General features: G+C 39.7%; 2 protein-coding genes across 8 annotated transcripts in view; one reads left to right on the forward strand and one right to left on the reverse strand.

Moving 5' to 3' along the window:
- Positions 1–4,916, forward strand: part of RIT1 (Ras like without CAAX 1) — a 53,475-nt gene extending 48,559 nt beyond the window's left edge. The window contains exon 7 of one of the 3 annotated variants that reach the window (XM_073323192.1): positions 3,893–4,916. In XM_073323192.1, coding sequence (XP_073179293.1) covers positions 3,893–3,936 — 44 coding nt within the window. In that variant the 3' untranslated portion in view covers positions 3,937–4,916. Of the gene's footprint in view, positions 1–90; positions 657–3,892 lie in introns of those variants that run through there. The other 2 variants (XM_073323193.1, XM_073323194.1) reach the window with 2 other exon arrangements.
- Positions 1–16,414, reverse strand: part of SYT11 (synaptotagmin 11) — a 43,136-nt gene that overhangs the window by 3,883 nt on the left and 22,839 nt on the right. For 3 of the 5 annotated variants that reach the window (XM_073323183.1, XM_073323185.1, XM_073323184.1), the window contains exons 2-3: positions 14,388–15,211; positions 3,958–4,081 (exon numbers count right to left, since the gene is read on the reverse strand). In XM_073323183.1, coding sequence (XP_073179284.1) covers positions 3,958–4,081; positions 14,388–15,211 — 948 coding nt within the window. Of the gene's footprint in view, positions 1–3,957; positions 4,082–14,387; positions 15,212–16,253; positions 16,286–16,414 lie in introns of all 5 variants that reach the window. The other 2 variants (XM_073323182.1, XM_073323181.1) reach the window with 2 other exon arrangements.

Below are 16,414 nucleotides of genomic sequence, written 5' to 3' on the forward strand. Positions count from 1 at the left end.
CCTGTATCTGAACTGTTCAATGGATAAATTACCCTATGCTAATTGCCATGATATTTGGGAGACGGAAAGTTGAGCCTATTGTTTTCTCAGGCCAAGAGGCTGCTGGAAATGTATAAAAACCCTGGGACACGATCCTTCTTCATCTCAGATCTGCTTTGGGTTTCAAGAAGGGGAAACCCTAAGCCATAAGAACTGAAATCCTCAATCACTGACTGGAGCCACCCTGAATATGGACATTGGTCTATAACTTATGGACTATTTCTAAAAGAACTTTTGGCAACTACAAACTCACCATCTCTGCTATGTATCTGGACCTCAAGAAATTGAACGCAAGTCTATATGTATATTGATCTTTCAACCAACTCTCTCTCTCTCTTTTCTTTAATAAATCTTAGTTTAGTTAATAAGAATTGGCTATAAGCATGTATTTTGGGTAAGATCTAAGTTGTTGTTTGACCTGGGTGTGTGGCTGATCCTTTGGGATTGGGAGAACCTTTTGTATGATGAAATAAGATTTTTTCAGAATAATTCATCATATGTTTGACATGTGTGTCTGGATGGAGGCCTGCGGCTGGGTAGTTTAAGGGAACTGCATTGTTCGGCCTTCTGAGTAACCAGTAATGTAATACAGAGGCTGTTTTGGGCTGGCTTGGTAAATCTAAATTCTGGAATATCCACCAACGTTTGGGGTTTGTCTGCCCCGTTTTTTTGCAGTTCACCCTGATTGAGTGACCTCAGCTGGCTCCCACGGGCAGCATTGTTACAACAGGGTACTGCAGTCCCAAGCTGGCAGGGAAAACGGGCTCAGAGGTAGTCTCAGCACATCAGGTGGCAGTCCCAAGGGTGTTTCTGTGACCCAACCCATCACACAGCTGATCAAGCAATCCAGATTGTTCTAACTACCGTGTCCACATTAACATAGGTCTTCAGTATCTACAGATTTTTATCAACAGTAATTTTTATTCAAATATTTAAAATAATTATTAGTGTTGAGCTTAGAACAGATGGATGCAGAACTACACTAGGAATACCCCATTTTGCTGATTCCTCATTTACAACTACTTTTTGAGAGCTGTAGGCCAGTTGGTAAGCCCTTTAATGTGCTTTGATGTGTATAGTGCTATTTTTTTAATTAGAATGTCATGCAGTAGTAAGTCAAGTACCTTTCTGTGACCACGGCCCTCTTAAGCCAACTGGGAAGCAATTATAGAAATTTCATGAGGTTGGTGTTTACATTCTAGTTCACCAAAGAATGTAATGTGAGGTCTCAAATAAAAGCCAGTGTCATTCTGGTATTAATATTGTTCTGAAACCTATTGTGACAAAGTTCCTGCTCTACCTTGGTGGGTCTTGTGCTTACTGGCGGATTTGCTTGCCTTGGAGCTTCACGGCAGCCCTCAGCTTGGCTGTTTTTCTGAACCCACGGTCCAAGTCAACTCCTCCTGTGTCTGACCAGGAGTTGGGAGGATTTGGGGGGAACCCATGCCCACCCTCTATTCTGGGTTCCAGCCCAGGGCCCTGTGGAATGCAGCTGTCTAGAGTGCCTCCTGGAACAGCTGTGTGACAGCTACAACTCCCTGGGCTACTTCCCCATGGCCTCCTCCCAACATCTTCTTTATCCTCACCATAGGACCTTCCTTCTGGTGTCTGATAATGCTTGTACACCTCAGTCCTCCAACAGTCCACGTTCTCACTCAGCTCCTAGTGCCTCTTGCTCCCAGCTCCTCACACGCACACCACAAACTGAAGTGAGCTCCTTTTTAAAACCCAGGTTTTAAAAATCAGGTGCCCTGATTAGCCTGCCTTAATTGATTCTAGCAGCTTCTTGATTGGCTGCAGGTGTTCTAATCAGCCTGTCTTAATTGTCTCCAGAAGGTTCCTGATTGTTCTGGAACCTTCCCTGTTACCTTACCCAGGGAAAAGGGACCTACTTAGCCTGGGGCTAATACATCTGCCTTCTATTACTCTCCTGTAGCCATCTGGCCTGACCCTGTCACAGTATGTACAGGCACTATAGAGACAATGTGGGTGCGGTGATTTTTTTAAGTTAAGAAGTTGGGCCAATAAAAGATTACCTCTCGTACCCCGTGTGTCTCATATCCTGGGGCCCACATTACTACAAAAACACTGAGTATACAGATACTATGTAAAGCATCATGCATATATACTGAAAAGGTTTTTAAAGTTTGTATCTCAAGGTATTAGTCACCAGCAAAGGTGAAAAAGATGTTTTCCTCTGTCAGGATGCAAATTACGCATTGTAAACTGACACAATGGATGTCTATTAACTTGTAAAGAGTTGTGAAATCAAAACGGAAGTCGTGTCATTATTCTGGCTATGAGCTAAGACAATGAACATTGGGGGTATAACTAGGAAGCAAAGAAGACATTCCTTCATCCTTGACCTCAGAAGTAAACAAACAGCACAGTTTCATTAATAAAAATAGGATCTCAGCCAACGTTGGTTTAAATTGCTTAAGAGGATTCTAGGTGAGAGAAACTTGTTTAGACAGGAGGTTAACCTGGTAATTAAGTTTAGTCTCTAGAAAGTATATTATGATCTTCTTTTATATGCAACCATTTGTTTCCAATATTCTTACTCACTATCACTTGAATCTTTGATACTAAACTTACTCTTGTTTTCACTATACGTATAGCTAGCTAAGTGCTGTGATGTTAAGCAAAGTGCTGATCCCAAAGTGGAATTTTACAAGCTGGTATGGTCTGTTCCTTTGGGAATAGCAGACCTGGTAGTTCTGTGAGTAGCTAGTGTCAGGGGCTAGATATCACAGGGGAATGCTTCAAAGGGACTTGGGGACTGAGGTGGACATAGTGTTAAACTGCAAGGTAAAGTAAGGGCTGTCATAGCACTGAGAAGAGTGCTTGAGTAGCTAACAGGCTAGCAGTGTTAGGAGACTGACACCCAGTTAAGAACAAGCATAATTCCCTCATGCTGGTGGCATGGGGAAACAAGGTAATTCATAGCTCTAGGCACCCCGAGAACCATCACGCTTACAAAAGTCTAAATGTATTATATCTACAGTTACCTTTCTCTGCTAAACTTATCTAATCAAAGAATGGGATATTTGTTTGAAAAGATGTATTTTCCATAAAACCATGTTGACTGGCAATAATTATATTCCCATACTTTAATTCTTTATTTACTGAATCCTTTATTAGCTTTTCCATAATTTTGCCTGGAATTGATATCGGACTAACCAGCCTCTAATTACCTAGCATCATCCCACTTGCCCTCTTTTAATACTGGCACGATTTTAGCACTCACACCGTCTTCTAGATTCTTCAGTATTTCAAGATTTATTAAAAATTACCACCAACAGGCCAGAGATCTCCTCACTCAACTCTTTTAGGACCCTGGGTGCAAATTATCAAGGCCTGCTAACTTAAAAATGTTTATCCCTAGTAGAGGCGGTCTCCAATCCTCCTTGGACTGGAAAAAAAAAAAGTTAACCCTCATGCAGTATGAAAACATCATCCTGCTTCTTTCCAAATACCAAACAGAAATATTTATTAAGCACTTCTGCCTTTTGTGCACCTCCATCTAGGCCCCCCACCCCAACCCTCTGTCTTGTATTTTCGTCCCCAGCAAGCAGTTTGTTTTTTGTTCATACTGCAAGTAGAAGTGTGACACACACTAGGATGAAAATAAAGCAGTCCTCCTTTGTACTGACACACTCACAGCATACCATGTTAAAAGTTGTTCTCTATAGTGCCTGTGTGGGGTAAATTTTTATTGTTGCACTGACTTCAAGGCATTAAATGGAAGAACAAACACTTCAGATCTAGTTGATGCGTTAACCAATAAACAACTGATCAGTAACTACAGTCTAAATTAACACTCCATTTTACAGCATTCCCTTTGTGTTTACAGGGAAGAACAAACTATGCATCAGGTGGAGTGCAGTAAACTATTAATAGGCTGGAGAAAATAGCTTCTACCTGAGAGGCCAGTGATATCCATTTTCGGTAAATGTCTAGCTTTCAGCACCACAACAGTCATTCTCTGCGCAACAGGCTGGTAAGACAGTGAGACTTGCAGCTCTCCTCTGCTAATGCATTTCTGTGGAAAAGAAGCAGATACAACTGGGAAGACCTGGGAAGTAATAAACAGGTAGGTGCCAGGAGGTCATGACCACAGTACCCTTCCCATATTGCTAGATGGGAGGGAGATTCCCAGGGGGTGTCTCACAATGGAAAAAATGAGGATCACTGCCTCAGAGGTTGGCTTGTGAAAAGAAAACAATGACCAGCTTAGGGACTATGAGGCTCCTGTTGGGAAAGCTTTCTCCTTATCTTGAAAGTATTGATGTTCAGCTAGAATTGGGGGAACGTGAACTCAGTATTTACAGTTACATCGGTGCCAGCCTTCCTTACCAGGAGGTACTGTAGAAAGAGAGGTTTCAGAGGAACAGCCGTGTTAGTCTGTATTCGCAAAAAGAAAAGGAGTACTTGTGGCACCTTAGAGACTAACCAATTTATTTGAGCATGAGCTTTCGTGAGCTACAGCTCACTTCATCAGATGTTTACCGTGGAAACTGCAGCAGACTTTATATACACACAGAAATCATGAAACAATACCTCCTCCCACCCCACTGTCCTGCTGGTAATAGAGAGAGGCAGGAACACTGCCTGCAGGAATTTCACAGATACAGCAATCCCAAGAGTTGAAACTACTGTTATGTGTTAGTTTTATACCAGACACACAAGGTGGGTGAGGTAATATTTTTTATTGGACAAACTTCTGTTGGTGAGACAAGCTTTTGAGCTTACACAGAGCTCTTCTTTGTGTCTCAGTTAAATACAAGGTGGAATAGACGGTTTAGCATAAATAGTTAAAACACATTTCAAGGGACCATTCAAGGTGAAATGGCCTGTTAATAGCCCTCTAAGAGAGTCATTGGGGGGCGGCTTGTTAGTGCGTTATAGTGTTTCCTAGACCTGATGAACTGTGTATGCTCAAAAACTTGTCTCTCTCACCAACAGAAGTTGGCCCAATAAAAGATCCACCTTGTCTCTGTAATATTCTGGGACCAACACAGATACAACAACACTGTACAGTTTTATTCCAGAGGCAGTACTCAAAGCAGGGGTTATAACAACCCAGAAGATGTTGGTTCTGTACAGTAGAATGTACAGTTATGATACAATGCACTATAACTGCAAAATGTGAAATCTAGCACCAAAGCCCTGAGTAATGTGTCAACTATTTGATTCAGAAGAAAAGTCAGTTTTTCTTGGGGATTATGCCACCCTTTTAACCACATCTATTCACCAAAATCAGCATTAACAATTAACAAACAAAAACATTAACAATTATATGAAAAAATAATGATATCTACTTCATTTAAAATTTCCATTTACCCCATGTTCTGACCCTGTATACTCTAGCAAGCCTACAACATCCTACAATTTTGAAAACTTGCTTTTACCATATTTCAGCTCAGAGCTAATGTGTCCCTCAAAAGCAGTTGGAGGAATTTCTGAATCCCAACAGAATGAGATTTTATATTATCAGTCGTAATTCCTACTTCCCAAATACCAGTTAGAAAGCTGCCTAATAATGGTGCCAGATTATAATAATGCCTTTTGCCATAGATCAACATTTTTTTATTTGTACAATTTTAATAGTTTTTGCCATACAAAACAATGTAAACACCTCTGGGAAGAAAATTATAAATATACATTCCGCAATATAATTGTTGCTTAGTAATTACATGTTACACCCTGAGTTTAATTCCCAATTTAGCCACAGGCTTTTGTTATGACCTTGGCCACTGTAACCTATCTTTATGTGCCTCTCTCCCTCATCTGTACAATGGAGATGATGATGATAATCCCTTTATTTTATCTATTCAGATTAATTCCTTGGGGCAGGGACTGTCTCTTACTATGTGCTTTCACAGGGACTAACACAATGGGGCCCTGATCTTAGCTGAAGGCTTCAGATACCATTGTAATATAAATACTAATGTGAGGGATATGCAGAATATAAGCATCAGGTAGGAATGTTTAATAGCCATGGAATAATTAACTTTAAATACAGAGTTCCATGTTACACATTCACTTCTGGAGCACTACAGTACTTCTATCATTTTAAAATCTTGACCTTTAGTAGATTTGGAGTGCTTGTCCCAGTATGGGGGTGTTTTTATGATCCAACTATAGTTGGATGCTGGGGACAGTCCTTGTGCTGCAGAACTACTGATCCAGACTAAAGTTTGCAAAAGCACGTAAGTACCATTTTCAGCATTCACTTAGGAGCTAAGGCTTACTGACCTTCAATGAGACTTAGGGTCCTGAGACTCCTAAGTCATTGAGCACTTATGAAAATTTTACTCCCAGTCCATGCCTCAAGGCTGAGAGAGTCTGGATAAGTGAACTGTGTTGAATAACACGTGCTATGTTGTCTTTGAAAATAGTAAGCTTAACAAGCTTAAAATAATGCAGGCTTCCAAGTGTTAGAAATGGATTTTGCTTTAGATACCCACAAAGTTGCCTAAGCTTTTGCACTCTCAGTGAAAATGGATTTACAATTCGTGAGTGTGAAACTGATGCTATCTTTTACTGATATCCAACTAAGATACGGTGCCAGCAAACACAGCCCCATCATGAAAATATGAGATCCTGCTGCTTTGTCAGGTCTGTCTGGTTGGTGACTAAGTGGTGAAATATTTCCTTTAAATATTATTATTCAGATTTGTTGGCATTATTACTGCTAGGTATTTAAATAGGGAGGCTTCCACTATAATTTAAAAATTGTTGGTAGCATCTTTGTACATAAGGGTTCAAATTTATTTAATTTTAAGACCAATTAGCTTTCCAAAAGTTTCAGAGTAACAACCGTGTTAGTTTGTATTCGCAAAAAGAAAAGGAGTACTTGTGGCACCTTAGAGACTAACCAATTTATTTGAGCATAAGCTTTCGTGAGCTACAGCTCACTTCATCGGATGCATACTGTGGAAACTGCAGAAGACATTATATACACAGAGACCATGAACACTCTGGGTGGGAGGAGGTATTGTTTTATGGTCTCTGTGTATATAATGTCTTCTGCAGTTTCCACAGTATGCATCCGATGAAGTGAGCTCTAGCTCACGAAAGCTTATGCTCAGATAAATTTGTTAGTCTCTAAGGTGCCACAAGTACTCCTTTTCTTTCCAAAAGTAAAGGTACCTGAGGCACAGAATTGTAGGGAAGGAGTAAATATATCAGTAGGTTCTCAGCAAAGAGTAAAATGTTGTGGCTGTGGCTGCCAATTTTCACTCTTCTAATAGTCCAAAAGGTGACGGGAAGGAGTTTTAAGACCAATGAATATAATAAGTGAGATAAAAGTTAGCCACATCTGATTACTCCTTCAGCTTTCAAGAGCTCAGACGACGCATCAGTACTGCTGCTGTTGGCTTTTGATAAAACATATTGATCCATGTAACAAAGTAAGACCCCCAGATTGAAGGCCTCTAAGGTTGCAAATAAAAAAGAAAATCCCAGAGGAAACTGTCAAATGCCTTTTCTGAGTCAAGGCTTAGAATGAGTGCATTTTTTTTGTCATAATATTCAAAAGTCACCTTACATTTTTGCCAGCTACCTGCTTATACCAAAAAATAGATTGATCTGTGTACCTAATTGTAGGCAGCAGGGAGCCAAGCTGTTGGTAAAGTTCTTTCTAAGGTTTTGCAAACGACATTAAGGAGGGAAATGGGCCAGTAAATGCCAGATTTTAATCTCTTTTAGGAAAGCTAATTGTAGCCTCAGTAAGAGTTTGTTAGGCTTTTTGTTAGCTTGAAGTAACAGTACATTTTGTGTAAATTGGGTGACAGCATTAGAAAAATTCGTATATCAGTTAATGGGAATTCCATTAGGAACTACAGCTTTACTGTCTTGTAGCTATATAATAGCTTCTTGGATTTTCAAAATGTCATACTCCAGACTTTCATATATTTGTTCTAGAAGAGTTATCTTCAGTATGAACTTTTTTGATGTCTGTAGGATTGTGTATCTCTTCAGGAATGCACAGCTCTCACTGAAAGTGTTCTTTGGTTATTAGTAATGTTACATAATGTGTATCCTTGATAAAGGTTATAATGGGGGCTATAATTTTTTTTATTTAGACTGAATTTCTTATTAGTGATGCTTAGAAGTGACTATCATGTTGGTATCTAAATAACTTAGGTTCTGTGGATACATACAGGGATACTGATCAGTCATTTCTGGTTGACGTTAATTAATTACAAAAAGAAAATACAAACCAACTATATAAAACCTTAAAGTTCCTCTGTCTGACAAGTTGGGAGAGATGAACCCAATCCCAAATATGAGGGCAGAAACTGCCTTAAGCTTCTCTAAGTTAGAAGTCAGTGAATTTAAAAGGAATATCATTGGGAGAATCCAATCAAATAACTTGCTATACTACAGTATGAAAATGTTCTCAGATCAATGTTTGGACATTCCGTTGTACTCACTCCAGAATGCCTTAGGTTTTAGAATCCTGAGTTTCCGATCTGAATAATAGCACTCCAGTTCTGTTCCAGCTGGATTCTGTAAGGTTGCAGTGGTTACCAATGAGCTACATACAAAAGGTACTTCTCTTCCAAAAATGTTGTGGCTAGCCTTGTGATGAAGTCACAGTGATTATCATGTGTGCTTTAGACTTTTATTAACAATTAATTTCCCCTGATTAAATGAATCCAATATGTTCAGAGACAATACATTTTAATTACATTCAAATGGGTCATTTCTATCATAAGACATTATCTCTGTCCTGGAGAAGAGTTTGTGAGGAAACTAACAAGACTGGACAGGGAGATGGGAATAGCAGACAGCAACAACTTGGATGAACAGGAAAAGAGTGGAGTGGTCGTGAGCAACAACAAAGCATGGAAGAAAATTTAGTGGTAGGGAGCAATAATGTTAAAATGAAATGATGTGGGAGGGGTTGTTTTAGAGTTTAAAATCTTTCATGCTAAGAGATCCTTTATAATTTTTGCTTGTTTGTTTGTTTACAGGCTGCACATAGAAGAAGAATTTAACCTTACAAATAAAAATGCAGCTACGTCTAGGATGAGACACAATAGCTCTTTAATAGAGAACCGCAAAAATTTACCACATTTTAGAGCAGGAAATTAAGAAGAGAATCCCATATCCAATTGAAACTAGAGCTGAGTAACAAAAATAGATCAACCACTAAAGGAAAAATCAGAATTGGAATGCAAGTACTGTCTCCTCATTATACTTCTAAATAGCCCCATTGGGTTTGCTTGCAGAGCCTATGAGGAGTAAACCAAAATGCTGGAATTTGCACATTTACATTTCAACTCATAAATTACAGAGGGGAAAACCATCTCATACTCAAAACTATTCAGCAGTTTCTGCTGTCTGAAAATTGCATTTAGTTTTGCAATGCTTCTAAGGAGTTTATTTTTAAAAATCATGCACAGAAAATTTCAAGTAATACACTGGATAGACTGAATTTTGATTCATGTGATGCTCTCACTCCATACATCATTCATAAACATAGATCACAGCTTAATAGATAACACTTTATTAGCAGTAAGAGGGTGTAACTGGCTGTTTCCCACCAAAGCCTTTGAGGAAGATTTGGGACTGCAGTCTGCTGACATTATGTCTTGTCCTAGTTTCATCCTTTAATTCTCCACACTTATTTATTGCACACAATTCCAAGGTGCCCATTACTGTAGTATCTAGGAACAATTTACATAATTTAAGGAATAGAATACGATACTTAACCAGTTTCTTAAAGGAGACTTGATCCAAGAGAGAGCCATCCATGACACTAATTCTCAGTGGGCAGTCCACCTCACAGTCAGGAGACAATCTGCCAAACTGATGCAAACTGCCTAATACCCTAAAGGCAGCAAGACACAGGGTCTAACTGTTCTGGCAGCAGAGGCAGGGCTAGCCCACTGGGGGCCCTAAGCACAAATATTTTGGAGCCCCCTTGTCGCTCACCCATCTCTTGACAATACTAATTGTATTATTTCCACAAATCAAAGAATATACCTACCCAACACATACAAGTCCACATTAAATATAAGAATAGTATTTTGGGGCCCCCTTGAACTGCTGGACCCTAAGCAATTGCTTAGTCTCCTTATACCTAGTGCCACCACTGTCTGTCAGAATTAAATTTCAGACTACAGGGTCCGATACTAATTGCAGTGCTCTCCTGTGGACCAAATTCTGTTGCATTATCTGAGACCTCTGTGTCGCTCTGGCAACACACAGAGGCCAGGAAGGTGCAGCAACTCCCTCTAGTAGGGGGAGTTCCTAGCTAGTTCTTCCTATGCTAGTGCTGCAGTGGTATGACTGTACTGGAGGGAACAAGGTAAGAATACCATGGCACTCTGGCTACTCAGAGATGCCATAACAGACTATTGGGGCTATAGCCAGCAAGTATACTTTAGAATAGCCTCTTTCCATCCCACAGTGGATACTAGGCACAGCTGAAAATTCTAGCCCTGCAGTTTCAGATTTGCAGAGGAAGATTCAAACATCTTCATTAATCACAGTTGCCATGGCAGGATAAAGGAGGAAAAGGTATCTGATATGGTGGCTGGTTTTAAGACCTAAACTGTTTAAGGTTTTAAAGCCCAAGGCAACGTGTTGCATCGAGAAGTAAAATGGCAGACAATACAGAGCGCGGCGATCTGCTATATTCTGCACTAGTGCAAGTTTCTGGGTAGTCCTTAGGGATAGCCCCAAGTAGTGTGTTCAGTAATCTAGCCTGAAGCCAATAGTGAGGTGGATGACCATGTCTGCTTCTGAAAGGAATTAATCTCTTGGCCAGCAGAACATTAAAAAGACATATATAGGGACACTGCTGAAATGAATTTAATAAGATTTCAGACGTGTAAGCAATCTTGAGAATTGGAGGACAAACCACCCTCAGCTGGAGTGAGGTCACAGCTTCTGCCAGCCTCTCAAATACTTTCTCTTGCTAATAAGTGGTTAGTTTTCATTCTGGATCTTTGTTCAGCCAGACAACAGGATAGAGAAATAGCACTGAGTGCATGGCGCAAAGAAAAGAGAATAGTAGCTTATTGATGGCACTGCAGCACATAGCATCTCGTATGAGATGTGGTTCTCCCTCTCAGGCAGAGGGGGTACTTGAAGCAGGGGTCTCCTACATTCCAGGGGAGTACCCTAACCACTGGAATAAAAGTTATCAGGGAAGTCTTCTTTCTATCCTCCCCACCTAACAGCTAGGCACCTACTGCCAAGAGAGGGTTTGCAGCTGAGAATCCCAAGCAGAGATAGGTACATATCTGCAGGTCTGCCTATATCTGAGACAGGATGGGGCTTAGCGCACACCTTTCTCATCAGCATCTCCCACTGGCTAACTTCCATGTCTGTCTGCCTAATGTGCTGGCTTTTGTGAATTGCAGTCTAAGGTGCCTAGCTCTCCCGATTCATTAAATAGGAACTCAGGCACCTAACTCAGTTGTTAATTGCAGTCATTTTCTAGGTGCCGAAAAGTTAGGCATGGTGACACTGAGCATCATCATGCCTAAACTCCTTTTGTGCATTCAGACCCCAATGAGTTAAAGATAAAAAGAAATCAATACTAAACTACTTTCAATTTAGAAATGTACAAGAAAACAAATCAACGTGCATTAAACTTTCTTTATCCAAGTATGTGTTATTTCTAATTTTGCATGACAGGTACTAAATAAAAACGGAAAATAAAACATTAAACCATAATTAGAAAAGAGACATATATACACAGCAGCAAATTACAAGAGTCAACCAGCCTTTATAGCAGGGTGGATTTGATTTAAATCAATTTGATTTAAAGCATGATTTAAATCACTAGTCAGGAAGACTCGATTTAATCATGATTTTCCAAATAGAAGTGCATTCTTGTTGGTTGTTATAACCTGAATACATATTCTTCACAACTCAGAGATAAGTGTACGTTTCATTTTTAAAAGGTATACACTATACATTTTTAAACAGGGATTTATTTTGAAAACTTTTCAGATTAGTTTTACAGCTATATCAGAAAATGAATGATTGGTTATTTCAATTACCAAAGTAATTGAAGCAGATATTTATGAAGTCATTGGGAGGTGAACTACCTCCAATTCAAAAGGTTAATCATTAATATTTGGAGGATTTTCTTGCCATGCTGTATTAGGAGGAGAACATCACCAGAGAGACATTTAAACTGTTTTATTTAACTAAAACAACAGTGTTAAGTATTCTGGATTTTTTTCTTCAACAGCAAACATATAATATTTTAACAAAACAAGCATATGTCCCACACTTCTCACATTTATCTCCAGACTTCTTCTCCTGGTCCAGGTCTATTCTGCCCCCAACAATCTTCTATTCATTGAATTTTCTGAAACTTTGCACTTTTAGAGAGAGGTAAGGGATTAACTCTGTGTACACAAAGTTGCAGAGGGACAATAGAGTTAAGGTCTGTTATTTCTCACCTCTCTATATTATTTATTTATTTTAAAAATTTTTTTGCTGTTAACAAGCATGTTACCTCTGGAGACATAAATCCACAGTTTGAGAACTGCAAAACTAAGCATCTCTGATGGTATCTTCTAAACTGAGCACTGAGTCTCATTGGGTAGATAGAAAGGTTAACCTAAATAATCTATACAGAAGCCTGTGGAACCCCATAAAATCGGGTCCCTAATCCATGAACTATTGGAACTCATTTACAAAACTTTTCTTAAACATTACATGAATATATTGTCTCATACTATAGAATTATAATTTATAATCCCTATTCCATGATGAGATATCTTTGAGCTATAATGTATCTTAATTAAAACTAGGTTTCAGAGTAACAGCTGTGTTAGTCTGTATTCGCAAAAAGAAAAGGAGTACTTGTGGCACCTTAGAGACTAACCAATTTATTTGAGCATAAGCTTTCGTGAGCTACAGCTCACTTCATCGGATGCATACTGTGGAAAGTGTAGAAGATCTTTTTATATACACACAAAGCATGAAAAAATACCTCCTCCCACCCCGCTCTCCTGCTGGTAATAGCTTATCTAAAGTGATCACTCTCCTTACAATAAGAAAAGGAGTACTTGTGGCACCTTAGAGACTAACCAATTTATTTGAGCATAAGCTTTCGTGAGCTACAGCTCACTTCAGATGAAATGAGCTGTAGCTCACGAAAGCTTATGCTCAAATAAATTGGTTAGTCTCTAAGGTGCCACAAGTACTCCTTTTCTTTTTGCGAATGCAGACTAACACGGCTGTTACTCTGAAACCTCTCCTTACAATGTGTATGATAATCAAGTTGGGCCATTTCCAGCACAAATCCAGGTTTTCTCACTCCCTCCCCCCCCAGCAGGAGAGTGGGTTTATGTGTGTGTGTGTGGGGGTGAGAAAACCTGGATTTGTGCTGGAAATGGCCCAACTTGATTATCATACACATTGTAAGGAGAGTGATCACTTTAGATAAGCTATTACCAGCAGGAGAGTGGGGTGGGAGGAGGTATTTTTTCATGCTTTGTGTGTATATAAAAAGATCTTCTACACTTTCCACAGTATGCATCCGATGAAGTGAGCTGTAGCTCACGAAAGCTTATGTTCAAATAAATTGGTTATTCTCTAAGGTGCCACAAGTACTCCTTTTCTTTTAATTAAAACTATAGGTTTTTTCCTCAAAAAGCATTTTATCAAAAAAATCCGATTTAAATCCAAAAAATCTGATTTTTTTTTTAAATCATTGATTTTTATTCACCCTGATTTACAGACTCTGTTAAAAATTCCCTCCTTGCTGATGTGGTCCACACTTTATTGTTTTGGTTATAGTGACATGGTGTGATTCACTTTTGCAGCAAAAAGAAAAGGAGTACTTGTGGCACCTTAGAGACTAACAAATTTATTTGAGCATAAGCTTTCGAGCTGTAGCTCACGAGTAAAGAAAGTACTCCTTTTCTTTTTGCGCATACAGACTAACACGGCTGCTACTCTGAAACTTTTGCAGCAGTGACACCTAGCTGTTTGAAACAATGGAGTTTAAATGAAATGATTATCATTAATGAAATGATTATCAGGCACTAAATATAAGAGGAAACAAGTACTTCTGTGGGTATTTTACTTTGGAACCATTTACATAGCGACTTTTGGACAAGAACCCAGAACATAAATAACCTGGGATCCTGCAAGCCTTTCTGATACAATTTCTCCCAGTGACTTCAATGGGACTAGTACAAGTAAGAACTACTCACATGAATAAGGGTTTGCTGTATGCCTGGTTCCTAGACATTTTGAGTCCCTTCTGCCAAGAAAACTCAGCCTAACTGGGGATCAGCTTACACAGGGTCAAGCATAACCCGTGAAGTGTCTCTCCAAATTCAGAGAGAGAAGTCACTTACTTGTATGTTCCTTTTGATGATCTCTCGGGTTAGCTGGACCTTTCCAGTGCTCGGATCCACTCCAGAGAGGGGCACCATGACTTCTCCAATCACATCATCTCGAGAGAAGCGATCAAAGCTCAACACCAGGAAGTGAAGCACCAAATCCTGCAGCTGGCTGTAGGGGATCCCATAGAAGGTAAAGGTCTCATCAAAGATAGGGTCCAGGGTCTTGCGCAACACACGAGTCTTCACTCGATGCCTTTTGTCTGGAAGAATTGTCATCTTGATGTAGGGGTCAGAGCCCTGAGTGTGCTCATCCATCACTGGCAGCCCATGGGCCTCTTGAATGGTCACCACCAATGCTTTTTTGGGGAAATTGTAGTCCACTGAGAAAGTCAGTGTTCCCAGCAGGACAGCCTCTTCTGGGGAAGATGGGGAGGAGATTTTGCTCCCACTTGGAGTGATGCTTTGATCTGGACTCAGTTCATCTCCGTAATCCACTTTTATTGGGAGCTGGTCGATACAAGGGGCTGCATTCATCCCATTTGGTGCCTTCTCGGAGCCCACTAAACCAGCTTCTGCAGCATCTACCAAAAGGTTTCCTCTTCCAGTCTCCTTGACAGTGCCGTTCTTGTCTCTGCGGATCCGGATAATCTTCTTCTTGTTACTCAAGGTTTCCGGATAGATACTAATGCCTTTCAGCATGTGAATGAATTTGTAAGGGGGCGTTTTGTGCTTTTTTTCTGCTTGCTGGTGGCAGCATGTCCACACAAATACTGTTACTGAGACAGACACCACAAGAACCGTGGCACCAATAAGCCCTGCCACAATTGGAGGCACATCTGTAAAGAAGACAAAACAATTAGGGATGAGATAACCCTTAGGCTTATTATGTTCATACAGCCCTTAAAAAAGCATGTTATTCTAATTAAAGAAAATACACCCTACACCTCGTAAAACCAACGAACCTATCAAGTGAATATGTCCATTATTACTCAATGATCTTGGTGACAGAAATGCCTTTGGAGCTTGAAATTATTTTCCTAAAATTGTTCTTTTCCATGTGGGACTCAGTTCCACACACTTATAGAGGCCCTAGGTTTTGCTTAATAACATCTTCAAATTTTTATTGCTCCTTATTCTCTCAAATCAATTTTGTATGCCATCATCATCAATGTCAGCGCTGCTCTAGTAAAAGTGTTTACTAGGGAACTACCGTTTCATGGGCCATAAGAGGCACTCTCACACTTTATGGCTTCTTTAAAAATAGTACTTGTTTCTATTTTAATATCAGCAATTGAGTAATAAGTAGTTATACTATTTAGAATCCAGAGTTCTGTCACACTTAAGTAATTTTAAATATTAGATATTTGGCCCTAAAATGATTCACTGTAAGGACTGTAACCTCCCACCCTGTTCAGATACTTGAATCTCAGACATGGCTATAGATTTTGGATACTGACAACTGTAATTTGTATATATTAAACATTTACAAAAATTGTTTCCATTTACATGAGGATTCTCATCCTGAAGGATCCTATATAATTTTATGAGCCTCACAGGGTACATATAGAGGAATCACTTCATTGACCACTAAATGCTACTGTTTCTGGGGTGGAAAGTGGTAGCTAGTAAGCGTGCATATTGACACTAGACAAGAGTGTAAGGCAGGAACTGTAGAATATCATAAAAGTCAACCTGCAAGGATAATTTTAGATAGATTTTAAGCAGGTACTGGGACTTACATCCCTACATTTGAGAAGAATGCCATGTGATATGAAATGCCCACAAGTGTGTCTCATCCAAAAGTTTATTTCTTTGTTAACCACTCCCATTCATGAACAATGAACTTCTCTGCTTCCACACCTGTCTCAGTGTCATTACCTGTTGTCTTCCATATCTTGGCAGACGGGCAGCTGCAGAGAGAGAGGAAAGCTTTCTAAGGGGGTGTTTCACTAGGGGGTGTCTCTCTATCAGCCCCAAAGAAAAAAGTCCTATCATCTGTGACCAGGGTCCCAGTGGGGGCCAGCTGTGGTCACTCAGTT

This window comes from Lepidochelys kempii, chromosome 24, assembly GCF_965140265.1.
Source record: "Lepidochelys kempii isolate rLepKem1 chromosome 24, rLepKem1.hap2, whole genome shotgun sequence".
NCBI lineage: Eukaryota > Metazoa > Chordata > Testudines > Cheloniidae > Lepidochelys > Lepidochelys kempii.